The sequence below is a fragment of the Manacus candei genome, unplaced genomic scaffold (genome assembly GCF_025592945.1).
Source record: "Manacus candei isolate 608988 ecotype Guabito, Panama unplaced genomic scaffold, ASM2559294v1 h1tg000005l, whole genome shotgun sequence".
Taxonomy (NCBI): domain Eukaryota; kingdom Metazoa; phylum Chordata; class Aves; order Passeriformes; family Pipridae; genus Manacus; species Manacus candei.
The window spans coordinates 18,036,737-18,052,450 of record NW_026138053.1 but is presented as its reverse complement, the minus strand read 5'-3'; the positions used below and the strand labels follow the sequence as shown (position 1 = coordinate 18,052,450).

The 15,714-nt window shown below is 38.9% G+C and overlaps 1 protein-coding gene across 11 annotated transcripts in view; it reads right to left on the bottom strand.

The window, feature by feature from the left end:
• NTNG1 (netrin G1) overlaps positions 1-15,714 on the bottom strand; it is a 497,227-nt gene that overhangs the window by 79,508 nt on the left and 402,005 nt on the right. For all 11 annotated transcript variants that reach the window (XM_051800381.1, XM_051800372.1, XM_051800440.1 and 8 more), the window contains one exon: positions 3,381-4,021. In XM_051800381.1, coding sequence (XP_051656341.1) covers positions 3,381-4,021 — 641 coding nt within the window. The remainder of the gene's footprint in view (positions 1-3,380; positions 4,022-15,714) is intronic.

Sequence of the window (15,714 nt, the reverse complement as noted above, 5' to 3'; positions counted from 1 at the left end):
GAAGCTTCAAGGCGAGAAGAGTATATAAAAATAAATTCCAAAGGGCTTAATAATATTGTACAGAGGCTGGATATTCTGGTGTCAGAAAGAAACTGGTGGCTCTTAGATCAAAACATAATCATTCAAAAGCAATAAGAGCCTTTGTTTTAGCCAGCTAGTCATTCTGTTACCCACTGGGACAATGTTTTTTTTACTAGCATCCCAAATTACAGTTAATTTACAGTGTATAAATGTACATGTCACTAAAAATATAACAGTTAGAGCAAAAATACTTCAAAATTAACATTGTTAAACCTTTAGCAGTCTGATCCAAAATCTGCTAGGAACCTTTTGCTTGACTTCAAAGGAATTGTTATCAGCATTTTAGTGAACTACTTCTACCAAAAAAAAAAAAAGTTTAAAAATCGGACCTGTACCTCATGGCTTACTGCCAAGACTGTTCTTCACAAGGAGTCAGAGACAGGCAGAGCCTGCAGACAGCTCAAGCCACCTCTGCAGGCAGAAAAGTGAGAGAAACCTTCCTGAGGTTACTGCACAGGACACCCTCTGATCCTCTGCAGCAAGGCTAGACCAGGGGAAAAATGTCTGCTCTTTCTTAGCTTCCCATCCCAGAAGACTTTCTTTATGCATTAGTTGACCTTTCTAGTCGTTGCACCATCTTGCTTCAGCAGTTAATTAACACAAGTGCCATAATTTAATACAGTTAATGCTACTTTATGCCCTTTAATGTACCTTCCATTAGTGATATTATTGTAGTATTACCCTGTAAATTAAAATAAGATCAAGACTAAGAGAGGGTCTCTTTAATTAAGGTACTGGCACACTACAACGTCCATTATTCACTAGAAAAAATTACCCTGATTTAGTGAAGCAGACCATCAGTAAGTCAGAATTAGTTCACGTGGATTATTAGGTTTCTTGAATAATGTCAGCACAATGGGGTTGCTGAAATTGCTAACAGCCATGTTTCCTTTTTTCATCACCTTAATAAATACACAATGGAAGTGGTAAATTGAAGATGAATAAACAGGTGGTAATAGAGAAGGGAAGACGTTCATTGAGAGGACACAGGTCTTCATCACTAATGCAACATACATCAGCCTTATTTCACAGCAAAATGCAAACCAATGACAAAACAAACCCTATATTAAGTGGGCAAATCAATAATTCATTGTGAAGTATTAACCACCCCAGTATCCCATATATTTAACATAGTGGCTTTAAGATAGATGCTTTTCCCTGTCATTGTCCCTTAAAACACATTATGAAACAAATTACATTTTATGCTGCCTTTAGAAATATGCTATTATGAACTTTGGTGATTTTAACCATACTTAATCTACAGGTTATGTTTTTCAGAAAAAGGACTAGCTTTAAAGAGTGTCTGCTAGCATCACTCACCCGCTACATGTCAAGTTCCTTGGTAATGTCCCTTTGTATCCTATCTCCATGGAATAGTCTGAGCTATCTTTACCAAATATATACAAATATCTGGGTCTCAAAACCCATAATATGAAACATTGTAGCAAAATAAAATACATTTGTAACAAGGAGGGTTCACAAGATACTGAAGGAAACGGCACCAAATCCCTAAAGAGCTGTTCTCATTAGCAGAACAGTGATAAGAATTCACATGAATCTAATCTAGTGAGGTACTATTACCTATCAGATATTTCTTTTAAAGCATGTGTCCAATTACTGCAGCATTTAGACAACAAGCATCAGCATCAGATAAGTTCTCTGTACAGTCACGCTTCATTTCTATAGATAATTTTTCACAAGATTGCTGAGCCCCAGATGTTCTCAGAAGGTTTCTGTTTCTAATTTGCATGCAATGCACCCTTTTTTAATCCTTCAGATGCTTTCTTTGATAAAGCACTGATAGTCTAATTGAAGTCAGACTAAGCTCCAAATGGGTTTTCAGATGGGGAGCAGGCTTTCCTTAAAGCCTAAGGATCTTCAAATCCTGAGCTTTGATATGATGCCTCAGTAGAGCTAACCTATGTGGAACCCAGTGGAGAAAGGATACACATTAAACAGAACATAGGTGTAATTTTTTTTTCTACACTGAGACTAATTTTATCAAACTAATTAAAACAGTATCTTAAGCTGTTTACATCCACTTAGCCCTCCCAAAAGACTTCGGAAATATTATTTACAATGTAACTAATGAGTATTAAAAGAAGAATTCTTAAAACAGCAACATTTATCTTATACTTTCTAATGTTAAATTAGTGATCCTTCATGTATGGGTATGTATTTGGTGTGGATACAGAAGACCGTAACTACATACTAAATCTACAGTCCTAAGAAATGTATTTTGATGATTTTGATTTTTCACCACAGGAATAATAAAAATATAGTCACCAGTGTTTTATATAATCACAGTCGCTATTTTTTTTCACTCAGTTCTGTGTCTGCAATGAGAGCCCCTGGCCTTCCAAGGTGCATTAGCTTTTCCATTTGTTTTGATACTTAGCTTCTCTTAAAAAAAAGAAAAAAGTTTTTTAAAATGGAAGACTTCAACTCTCTACAGAAGAAACAGAGGAGAAAGATAAGGTATATTAGAGAGGTGAGTGAATTGCTAATAGAGATGATCCCATTTATTTCTTCGGAACAAACTGGCATCCAAGACACATGTAAAAGGATCACCCTCCTGCTTGAGAGCATCAGTCAATTGCTAGTCTGAGTTGGGAAGACAATTTCCTGATAGGAATGTCATCACAAGGTTATTATTTTTGGGACTACAGCACCTGACACTGGCCACCGCTTGCCCTAGAGGGAAGTCTTTGTCTTGACTCCAGCTGAATAATCATCTTTGTTATATTCAAATCAGTCTCTCTAAAACACTGTTGCTTTTTTTTCCATTTTAAATCAGCTTCACTGCATTTCAGAGCTAATTAAAGTACAAGGAATGGACTCTACTCTCTGCTGCCCTCCTTGTTCACAGCTGGACCTAGTGGGAAGGGTTCAGGCAAGAGCTGCTGTATCAATCACAGCTTACATTAAAGGCCTGGAAAAGTCAAATGATAAAACAGAATCTCTGTTTTTAGTTAACTGTTCTCAGAGCAGGCTCCAACTACATAAAAGAAGAAAGTGTCTCAATTCCAGGGTGAATTCCTGAGCCAACATATGAAGCAATGCTATCCTGCTTGTGAGACCTAGGGCTCAAGATCCAAGGCTAGTGCCTGAGAACATACGGGACTTTGTCCTGTGAGAGTCAGAAACTTCTAATATGACCAGAAATGGCCTTCAGGTGAGCCTGATTTCCAATGAACATGTCTTCACAGAAAATGTCACCATGTTTAGGGAAATAAACAGTTTTGAATAACTTCTAAAATCAAACACATGCCTGTTTCTAAACTTATATATTCACTTACCTTCCATATACTCTTATGTCTGAAATTGCATAAAAGTAGCGTGCCAGGTGTTGCTCATCTACATATATTTCACCCGTTGCTGGCCTAAGCAGTCTTATCCTCAGATCCGTGATGGTAAAGAAATCTCTTAACTTCTTGGTTGTGTCAAGCTGGCCATAAAGAGAAGCCATGTTATGAAGCCGAGGTCCAGCAAAAAAAGCAAATCTATCTTTAATTTCAAAGTGGATTATTTTACTATTTGTCATGTACCCAGTAGAGTATTCCTCTGTGCAAATGATTTCTAGGACTGTGTGCTGTGATAAATCCCTCACTGATTTTGGATCCATGTGAAAAGCATCTAAGCAGTCTGTGGCATAGTATTGGTAGGGCTGCCATGTTCGTCCATAGTCAAGTGATTTCTCCAGGATCATTTGGTCTGGACGGCCAGATTCAAAAGTGATAACTATGTTGTCTGTGAGCTCAATGGTTTTGTTCCAGGAGAGCGTAATATTAACATGAAGAGGCTTTGGATAATCCTTCCAAGTTGTGGACTGCCAAAACGTGGAGGGATGTCTTCCTTCAAGATCAAACATCAGTTCTGGAGGATGAGCCAGTTCTTGGGTACTTGCATCACATTCATTATTGCACATGTAGGGATTCCCCTGAAAAAGAGCAAAACAGTATTACAAGAGGCACAGTATAGGTGACTGTGACACATAAAGATGTTTCTTGCCTGAGAACTGCTGCTTTTTCTCCAGGAGTTAAACCAAGAGAGAAAAAAACAAATGCTTTCAAGTAATACCTTTATCTTAATGAGATTTATCCTGGCCGTTTTACCTGTCAAAGTAAATGTACAAAAGCAACATATAGAGCATCCCTGCTTCTGTAATATTAACATTTTTCTTAGTATATGCTAAAGAAAGAAAAAACCTTATTTACCCTGAATGGCTCAGACCAGGGATTGAGTCACAAAAGACTGAGAACAGTAGGCAAGTCTCTAACAGTTCAGTAACTCCAACTCTTAGAAAGTGCAGTAGCCAAAGAGAATTCCTTTTCAAAACAAGTATGTTCCTCAGAGCTCCACCCATGAAAGAAGTAATTTTTAGGGCAAGTGTTTTCTGGTTAGCAGTGCAGCCTGTATGTAGTCAGTATGAACCAGTATTCAGTACACCTTCAAGTTTCCTTTCACCCAGATGTGAAATTTATCATGCTCAACCATGCTCCCAGCTCAACGCCACCTTGTCTTAAAACCTTTGCACTTGCTACCAAAAGCCAGTAGAAAAACAGTCTCTGTCTGCTCTGGGGCTTGATTCAGATATCTGCCATCTTATTACAGGGTACTGAAGTACTTCAGGAAAGACTTTTCATGAGGCACCAGCTTCAATTTATCAGGACAAATAATCCAGCACTTGATTAGGTGGGAGATGTCAGCAGCTTCAGCTGGAACATTGCCAAGGTGGCTGTAGCTCTGAACTGTGGGTTGAGTTAAAAACAGCAACAAAAAAAGCTTGCCAATAGTGCACAGCTTTTATTGCTGCTTGTCCTCTGTAGCAAGGTGAAAGTGAATTATTCTCTTTCTGGCCTTTTGATGCATTAACTTGCACACTACAATCTTCTGCTTCTTCACAAAGGCTATTTTGTCTGCAGATTGGGGATATCTTGTAGCAGTTGCCAAGATATCAGACCCCGTAGGCTGCACTGAATCACGTATGTCTAATTTCACCTTTCAACAGTGCATTAGTATTTTGCTACTTGTTCATTCTGCGTTTGTTCCAGAGAGCAGCCGCTGCTCTATATCCTTCCCTCTGCCTGACATACAGATGGTGGAAGAAGCCATGCCTCTATTCACTGATGGTCAGCACTGCTGGGGAAAAATATGCACATCCCTATACCTAGCAGAGCTCGATGAGGTTATAAGTGTAGCTATTATTGTCATTAATCAGAGCTCCCTGCACCTACCTTGAAAACAGAAAAAGCCCCAATATGATGATCAACCTTTTCTTTTCTTATAATTACAGTTATGCTTCTCTCCACCTCAAAGCCTCAGGGCAATGAAGCAATTCAATGCTATCCACTGTGGGAAATGGGTTTCAAACATCAGTTTCCACCTTGGCCACTGCTCTGCTCCTTGACATACTCCCACAAAACACAAGCAAAAGAACTTCTGCACTGACTTTGCCCTCCCCACTGGCAAATTCCTCTTACCTGGGCTGGAAAATAGTATTTTCTTTCTCTCTCTCTTGTTAATACAGCTGAATGCTAAAACTGACAACAATTCACCGGGACTGGAAGTTATGAAAGAAAACTACAAGACAACAAAAAGGGTTATTTGAAAAACAGCATGCTGCTGACAGCTTCAAAGCATGCAGCTGTAACTGGAAATACTCTGCAAAATATTGTCTATAATAAGTCCCTGTTACAGCTCTGATTTTAAGCTCATGGTTGCTATTTCTATGCCTTCCTTTTGAATAAAACAGTGAAAATTAAAACTAAGTTTCAATAAGAATAGAGAAAACACCGAATATTTTAATATTTAGGTTCCATTTAATATATCAGATAAAAATGCCAGAATTTGCTAACTTACAAAGGCCTTTTTTTTTCCTCAGGGAAAATATACACGTTGTGAAATCTGTAAGGTTCCAGACCCTTTGGCTATATGTAAATACCAGTTTTTCAGAAAATGCTGAGAGTTGCGTAAATCACACCTGTCTGAGGTTTCCTAGAAAAATCTGGTCCCTTCTGTACCCAATGCCACAAAGCTGCCTGTGTACCTATAACCTATATGCTTCTGCCCTTGCTTTCGTAAAAGCAACTTCACTGGGAGGTCATGGGTGTTGAAACCCAGCAAATAAATGCTCCTGTGTAGCCAGTGCATTAAGCAGTGCTGAGGGATGGCTTTGTTTTCCTTTTCCACAAACAATCACTGAGTCTGTTGTGATTCTTCGTGTTAAAAACTAAAGCCGCTCTGATCCACTAGTCCCTGGATGCTGGAGAAGGCATGTTTTATGACTTCAGCGGGTAACCCAGATTGTATGGGATGTAGTCTTTCTTTCTGTATATTAATTGATTTATTTTGCTCTCTTTGCCTTTTATCTTTTGCTTTTTAGCAAAAGCTGAGGTGCTAACAGAATCAGAGAATAACTGGGAGAAGGGGCTCTAAAAACCCCACAAGGTAATGTGAATGAAGTAAGGTGATAGAGCTGGTTGCAATAAGTTACCTAAAAGAACGGCACAGTGAATGCGTATCCTCCCAAATAAATGGAATTATTGTTTTACTTTTATGGCACACAATTCTATTTTAAGAGATATATGATTTGATGACACCAAAATAACCTGTGTGAAGTTCAAGTACTCCAAAGAGAAAATTAGGAGAAAAATAGCTAAGCTGATATAAGCTGATAAAATAAACATCCTGAATTCTAACACTGGGACGAGGAGAGAAATTATGAGCTTAGGTAAGTTCCCCTCTGTCTGACATGGCAGTTGCTGATGTAATTTTGAAATATTTAAAATAATTATTGCTTCAGAGGCTTGGAGTCAGGTTCCCATTTTCTCTACCAGGAACTTGGCTTTAAACTGCTTCTAATTAATCTTAAATGTAATTTGCATGGTAAGTCATACTAACACTACCGAAACAGTGTAAAAGGGTCTTACTCTACATGAATATCCCTTAGTACATGTTATTATGAAAACAATTAATTTAAATGTGATTAGTTACATATTTTAATATCTTGATCTCTATAACAATCCTCTTTAAGACTTCTGTCTCAGTAAAATGAATACAACAAAGATAAACTTTCCCCAATTTGTGAAAACTAAGCTCAGTCTGTGTTGGGGACATCTAAAGGACCAGAGCATTAACAACTGTAAGTAATTTTGTGACTAGCAGGCAGCCATAAGCAGATCTTCATTTAAGCCTTCCAAGGAGCAGCTCTTCTGTTGGACAAGGTGGAAAATATTTATAACTTTATAAAATTATATTTAAGCCATTAGGAGAGTTCTAAATAATTAAACACTGATAAATAGTTCTAAACACTTTACTGCCAATTAGCATAAAAGGTAGCTGAGTCTTTCTCAACACCACAAACATCTAAAAGAAACCCACTATTTTCCTGTACAGTAATTGGAGATTGATATTAAATAGCTCCTTGCAGGCAGGCAAATAAGGTTGCTATTTATTTTGGTTTTGGCTGCTCACGGAATTAAAAATATTACCAAAACTACTGACATAGTCTAAAAGTTTTGGCTTTAGGAAGAGGGGTACCTGTTTTGCAGGCACAGCAAAGGCACATGGCTGTATTATGACTTGATTACGTTCAGCCCTGGCTGGAAAAAGCAGTTACCTGAGAAGCTGCTGAGTAGGGCTGACTGGTCCCAGTAGGGTTTCCCCTCAATTAGCTGGATTTAGTTTGTTTTAGCACACAGTAATGTCTGTTTGTGCCAGCCAGCTTGAATTTCCATAGTGGTGTCTGAGGTGCTCTGCAAGTGTCCCTGCCTGGGACGGGGCACTGGGGCTGGCCTTGTTCCCACTGGGCAGCACTGTCTTACCAAGTGCCTCCTTAGGAACAGCTCAGTGATGGATGGGACAGTGATCCCAGAGTGAGGATTTTGGTTAAAAACAGAGGTCTAGCAGTAGTATGACTGTTGAATGTCAGCAGGGGAGCCAGCAGCAGTGCTGAAGCTGCCATTCAAGGGTTAAAGTTTGAGTGCTGCTGCTCAGGTGAAGCCTCTGGTCTCTCACCAGTACAGCTCCTCAGTGACACCCACACAGGCTTATGGTTTGATTGAAGATATTGCTTCTTTCAATCTATTCCCTGTCCACACTAACACCTCATGGACTTTTTCACTCAGGAACAAAGACAGAGGGGCTTAACCCTTCTGTAGCATGAATATTGGAAGCTGTATCACAGATTACATGTTGTAATAGACACCTGGCTAAATCCCTGCGGAGGATTATAACTTGCGTTTTCAAATTGGGGAAGCCTGCTGAGGTCAAGCAGGCCAAGATTTTAAGAAGAAGCAAAATACATTTTCAAGAAGTGAATCACAGCAACTGATTTTTATACTTCTGCCTCAAGGTAATTAGCTCAGATGCACCAGACAAGAAATAAATACAGCCTGACTCACATTTGGAGAGAGGCTGTGTGGTAAATTACTGCATTCAAATCACACTTTTGGAAATAATAGAGTATTTCTGTTTTCCTTTTCAAGAGATCATAGAATTAGTTCACTTGGTGCCAAGCTGTACATTGTCGATGACTAATTAGACAGTAATAGCTAATAGCAGCAATTGATCTAATGCTTACATTTTGCATGTGGTTTCTAACCAGGAATTACTTGTTTACCATGAAAGAGCCAGATTATGAAACCATTAATTGTGGGATACTACTCATTAGGTTGTTGTCCTACTAAGGGTAAACAGTGTGGTGGAGGATTGGTAAGGCATAGGATCTGTTGAATGATAATTGATGTTATCAAACTCACTACATCCATTAGCTGGTTTGAGAGCATCTTGGTCAATGTCTGCAGAATTATTGTTGTGATGAAGACAGGAATGGCTGTAGACAAGAACATTTTACCATCAATAGCCTTTCATCACTGCAATGACAGCATTTTAAGTTAAAGTGATTTAAGTTAAGAAAGAAAAAGTGCTAAAATTTCAGTGGAAGATTTCAAGCTCTTTCACAGAGCTCCCAAGTGAGAGGCATCTGGATGGCCAGACAAGCACTTTGAACTCTGAGCTGCAGGCTGAACAATATAAATTCTTCAAAACCAGTAAAAAAGAAAATAAAAGCATATTTAAATCAATAACTTCTGGGGAGACTTAAAAAGATTAAACCAGAGAGGATGTGAATGGCCAAAAATAGATAATAATGCTTAACAACTTCGTGCAGTTTTAAGCTTGAAAGTACATTGCAGATTATGGCCCTGATCCTGCAACAAACTCGGTGCAAGAAGGCCCATAAAATTCAGATTTAAGAAAGATATTTAAGCCTCTGAAGATCTGGCACTTTGCCTTGTGGAACACAAACCTAGCTAATTAATCTTCATGACAACACCTCTATGAGGTATGGAATTTTATCCCAAATTTACATATAGATGCAGAATTAGAGAGAAATGGTTTAGCATGATGAACTCTGTAATCCCTGATTATATTGTACTGTTTCTTCCAAAGCCTTTTGGTAGATCATGTGAAGGCATTCTTGGCACTCAGAGTAGTTCTCAGATTATTGCCTCTCTTCAATACTATGAACTGAAAATGTATAATAGGAAAACATTTTAATATTTGCAGCACAAATTTGGTGCACTTGCCAAAGGCATTTAATTCCTAGCAGAACATTCTCTCCTTTTAGATACTTTAGTTACTTTTTGGAAATGCTTTTTCAATTTACTTTATGAGGCAAATGGAGTTTTGTTTCCTCTGAAATATCTCTACCCACTTTTGAGGGGTGAAAATTTTATTAATTCCTAGTGGGTGGCTTTATGCTTCTCAGACTATCTTTGACTCGGCAGCCTTGCTGATGTTATTTTGACCACTTGATCCTTCTGGCATAACCTTAAGGCAGATCTGCTGGCACTGATCCAAGTGTGGTTTTGGTATTTCAGAAGCTCAATATTGGTGTTTTCCTCCTGTATCAGCAGCTATCTGGCAATATAATCACTTTCCTATTTATAACACTTTCCTATTTATGCAGTGTCATGACTGTGTAACACTGGGACCCCACTGTGCTGAGCTCTGGCTGAACAATACGGCAAGTGTTCCAAGAAAACCTGAGTTTCTTTTACACCGGATGCATATCTGGATTTGAGAAACTGACATCCCAAGGTATGTAGAATTCCCTTCTCCCAGCACACTGGCTCTCATCCTGGGTAAGCCAGCCCATCCATGAGAGCACTCCTTGGACAAAGCAGTAGAGGGTATCAATCTGCAGCATCATGCTCAGCTCACATCAGTACATTTTCATCTGACTCACTTTTCCAGCCACCTTGCTGCCCTGCAGGAGTTCTGGGAAGGAAGTCATGCAGGAGATACAGGTGTGTCCTCAACTGGGAATAGCTTATACTGTCAGTAACAACCACCTTGGGTGTCTCTATCTTAGATTTTGTGTTCTGATACAGCTCTCACCTTGCTCAGTTTTTTATTATTTTGGACTATCCATGAATTAGAATGGGTAGTAAGAGGTAGAAAGGGTAGAAAGAATGAGATGTCTGAAAACTACAGTTGAAAGGTGTCATCCTTGGGCAAGGAAAAGCCAGCACAGAAGTTGGTCCATTATCATGAAAAGATGGTATTGGTGATTGCAGAGATAATGGAGGGAATTAAATCACCTTGGTGACAGCAGGAAGAATCAAGGTTCTGGAAACACTAAAATTAAATAAATTTTTAAAAAACTTTTTTAATTTATTTGTGGTTATAAATTGTTGTGTTCAGATTTTTGATCCAAAAAAGAAAATTGTGGAAAGCAAAACATCTGAGAAACTACGGAGGACCCCAGCAGGCTTTAATATCTCTGGCCAGCCCCACCTGAGCAGCAGGGGTTGATGTCTGTGACCAGCCTCAGCTGGGCCCCAGGCTCAGGCCCTATTAAAGCTCAGGCCGAGCTCTCCATCTGGCCTGTTCTCCTGGGTGGGCTACAGGGTTGTGTTGCAGTCCTGTTTCCTTCTGGCCTTCCTAAAGGGAAGGCTGATGGGCCACTGGTGTCCCCTGACACCACGTGGGATGGCATGTGTTGGTGAGGGCATAGCTGGTGCTGGGGTGGGTCTCCCACATCTGGGAGAACCCTCCACATCTGTCCCTGCACTGGGTGACTGTTCCTGCTGCTCCTTGGCCTCCTGCTCCCTGCTGATGATTGACCACTGTGGGCAGGGCTTGGCTGGTGCTCCCTCTCAGTGGGTGAGTTGTGTATGAGCGGTAGAAGGGTCTCTGCTGGTACATGACACAACTGAAGAAGTAAATGTGACTAGTTCTGTGTTTCTACTGCCCACAGGCAATAGAAGAAGAAATGTGCTTTGCTGGAGGCAGCTGATTTGTGATGGCTGTGGCTTCTGCAAAAGGTTGTTCATAGCTTTCTAACTGGTTCCCAAGAAAGCTCCACCTTCTGCCCCTGTGGCCCCCGCTCCTGTGGTAAGGGTTTTCTTGTCTTCCTGGTGGACAGCTCTGGACTGGTAATGTGGAGGCTTGTGAAAAATATTGATGCCGCAAGTCCTGGTCACTGAGTACCTTCAGGTACAGGCCATGAATTTCAACCTGATTTTTGTGTAAATCAAATGAAGTGAGCAGAACAGAGCACCAGTGTGGTGTTTAACTGATGAGCTACAATGGTGTTCCGTGCAAATCCTGTCCTATGCTAATTTCAGTAAATGCATCTTACTTGGACAGCTCTTTATGCAGAGCGTTCATCACAGCTCTAAAAAAGTCATGCACATACCAACTCTCATGTGAGGTTAGAAATGAGTAGTACAGAAACATAAAAATACTGAAGTTAATGAAAAATAAATGTACAATGTTGTAATTACTTGAATGAAAACTACATGGCTCTGGATATCTCCATTAAAGGACAACTATGATTATTGCATATATAGTTTAAATGGAATTTGAATGAAAACTTTTTTCACTGATCAGTAATTGTTATGGTAAGATGTTATATATAACAGGATGGATTTATACTGCAGTTTTTAAAAACCTTCTGTCCCTAATATATGTGGGCTACACTTCTCCATTATCAAATTGCCCCTTAAATATCTTAATGATAATGCTGAATGCATTATTTACTTATTGAGAAAGATGTACAAAGCCCCTTATTCTTTTTTCTCTTAGCTATGATATTTTTCAATCCAGAAGCTTTATAAAATGCTATGTAGGTCATTAACATGGCTTTAATAACTATCTGACTCTCCACCAAAGCAGACTGCCATAGCTTTTTAATACCATGCAGCTATTCTGCAGCATTCAAATACTTACAGAGTAGAACTGCTGCATCTGATTTAAACTTCAAAAGTATTTTACATAAGCACGTACAAAAATGTAAAGTCAAAATCAACAGACTATTTCTAAACAAGCAAAGCTTTTTTGTCTATTCCAACGTATTTAAGTATGGCGTAATAAGAAAAGTCCACACTATTACAGGCAGTTACTATAAAGCAAATTACATGAAGAAATTTTTTTTTTTTTTAAATAATGTCCACTTAACCTCTATGTTACTGATTTCTGTGCAGGTTTGAACTAGGTAGTAGAAGTCTGAAATGCTAATGTCCCTCTAGGATTATGTAGAAACAACTTCAGCACTTATATATGTAGTTGACACAATAACTCAAGTTACATGTTAGACACGGCAGATTGAACAACGATAGGTAATATGTATATCTATGTATGTATAATTAATGTTTAAAAATTTGGGAATTTTCAGATTCAGTAAAGCTCGAATTATGGTTACAAAGCAGTATCACATAGTTTCAAGTGGGTGGTTTGGAACGTAAGGGTGGGTGTAAGGCTACATGTACACATAGGGAGACAGAGGGTTCCCAGCCTCGCAGCTGCTCACTTACTCTCTTCCTCACAGCACAGCAAAACAGACTAGGGTCTTCCAGTCACTAAAGGTAATTTTGCACTAAATTAAAATGAGGCTACTCTCTAAAATGGCACAAACTTAACTCTCCTGGGTTTGAAGGGGGGGCCTTGAAAAAATTGGAAAACAATTTAAGAAATACCATTGTGCTACTTTTCTGGTCCAGCAGCTTCCAGCGTATCGCTTTCCTTCAGGGTTGTACCTTTGCTATGGGCTCAGCCCTGCCTCAAGCGAGCATCAGCCTGAAATGTGCTGCTTGCTCAGCCCTCTCCCTATTTGCGTCTCCCTGCACTCCTGCTGGGGAGCTGATGGTTTCTGAGCTAGCAGCTTCTCTCTAAAGACAGATTTCCTACAAACTTGGGGGATCCCACCTTTGTGCCTAGCAGTTATGGTGAGCTGGATGTGTCTGGAAAGTAAGCACTTTTTTCCCCAGTCTTAAGATTTTCACTGAATCAAGCCTCTGATCTGACATACTGCTTGGCCAGATGAGTGCTCATACTGCCAGAAGGGATGCAACAGCTGGGAAGGAAGTGAAGCAGTGCAGATAGATTGACTGGCTTAAGGGCAACATGAAAACACACCTAAATAGTGAACAAAGAGTGAAATTAGCCTGTGCTGTCATACTCATGTTTATCTGTTGAAAGGTCATTTACATATAAAAGTAGTTACTTGCATGTGCATGTGTTATTTATACTGTAAAGGACGACTCAGGGTGCATACATGTGTATTGGGCTTAAGCAAAACCATTTCTGTCCCCCAAAAAAGAATTTCAATACATATGTCCCCCCAAGGCATCATTACAATTTTATTTTTACGAAGAACAGCAGGATTTAGGACAACAGGTTTAGATTATTTCCTTTACGACAGATGTAAAGACCTGCAAATGCTACCCAGGTCTGCACTGAGGGTACTGCTGTTGCAAGCTCTACAATCTAAATTCAGGTATGAAGATTTTTGTTTCTTCTACTGGCAGGTGTTTTTTTTTTCCTCTGTATGTACACATACATGCAAGCATGCTTTACATTTTTAATTTGCTTTATTTGATAATTTTATTCTTTCGTAAAAGTGGAACTGTAGAATATGCTACACCTGGGAAGTACAGCAGAGTGTGATGGAAGGTATGTCATGTTATGTCCTTGTGACTGTAGGTTTTATACTGGTAGTCTATATTACTGAAGACTGAGATAGCCAAATGCACTGTATATCAGTGCACATATCAAGATATTCTGATTGACAGTTTACATAAGACTATTTTCATGCACTGAAACACACAACTCCTGTATGAGGAAGTTAAAAGGGAAACTAACAAAACCAAACCCAAACCTTAACCAGCCTTGTAAAGACAGAGTCCTTGTTTAAGTATTCATCCTCAGAAACAAGATCTTACCATTTATTTCCCACTTATAATTTCCACAACCCATCTGTTAAGATGCTATTTGCTTCCCTAAATGTGCAGCTACACAGTCATTCTGCAAAATCTCTGGGATATCAACTATAAATTATGGCCAGACAATGAGCAGAAGTATACTAAATCCTCCATGGTATTCATTAATGATTGCCTGTGACAAACCACTGTCAGCTTTAATAGTTTTCCGGGGTAATTCCTGCATCCTCTGTGGGAGACTTTTCAGATTGTTAAAGAGGATTCCTAAGTAGCACCAACAGTTAAGTAACTTTTGTCAAGTGTAATGCAAAACATGGAAAAAAAAATCTTTAATTTCATTTTATTTCTTCCTAAAGAAAGTAATCTTCTTAGAACAGATGGTTTAATCAAATACCTATACAGCCTAGACTGAGTAATGTGTATATTGATGAGAGCACTACCAAAATGTAAGTTGATGTTTTACTAATCATCCTAATGAGAGAAACACTGAGTACCATTCAATAAACAGTTAATTTCCCGAAGCTGAACAACCTTTTACTTTGTTATTATTGAAATTAGACAGCTTTGCTAAGCCAAGGTAGGTTGTCTTCCCCAACTCTGACAGTCCTTTACTTTGCATGCTGTCACACCAGTTTCAATAAGCCACCCATGTAATAGGATGTAGTGTACTAGCTATGAATAAGGGTAGCAAAACAGTGTCAGCTGTAAAAAAACTTTCAATCCATGTTAATGTAATGTTTTGCATATTAGTTTTTAGCTCTAAATCTCCAAATGACTTACAAGCAGGTGTGTTCAGCTGCCCACAAAGTTACAGCTGGGGGAGATTAGACAGAGAAGTGAAGTAATTAGAGCTCAGACAAGTGGTGGCTAAGCCAGACTCTTTTCCTTTGCTCCACAGGCCTTTTTTTCAAAGAGAATTTTTTTTGTCTTTGTATTAATTCTATGGCTAATGCCATAGAGAAAAGAGCCAGACAACAAATGAAAGGGACCAAAGAGACAGAAGAAATTCTTTTCTTGTTGGGGATGTCTCAGCTGTGCTTTTGGGACTGTCTGCATCTGTAGGCACTGTTCAATAACACTCCAGAGTGTTATTGATTCTGTGCTCATGGATCTCATGCAAAATTGTATTTCTACAATAACTGTAATTTTATTTCTGATTCTTAATGTCAGTATTATTTTTGACAATTTCGGATCTGCTCCTATATTACCAGTATGTCTACTGCTGCTTTTAATAAGTTTTAGAGCCAATGGATTAACACTGAATATCAAACACCACAATTAGAATTGCTGATGTTATGCAGGAACACTGCTCTAAATATATATATAAAAAAGTCTATCTTATTATCACTACAGAATCTGCACTCATTTCTGTTGTATTTGATAATTTTTGTTACAGAATTCCCAG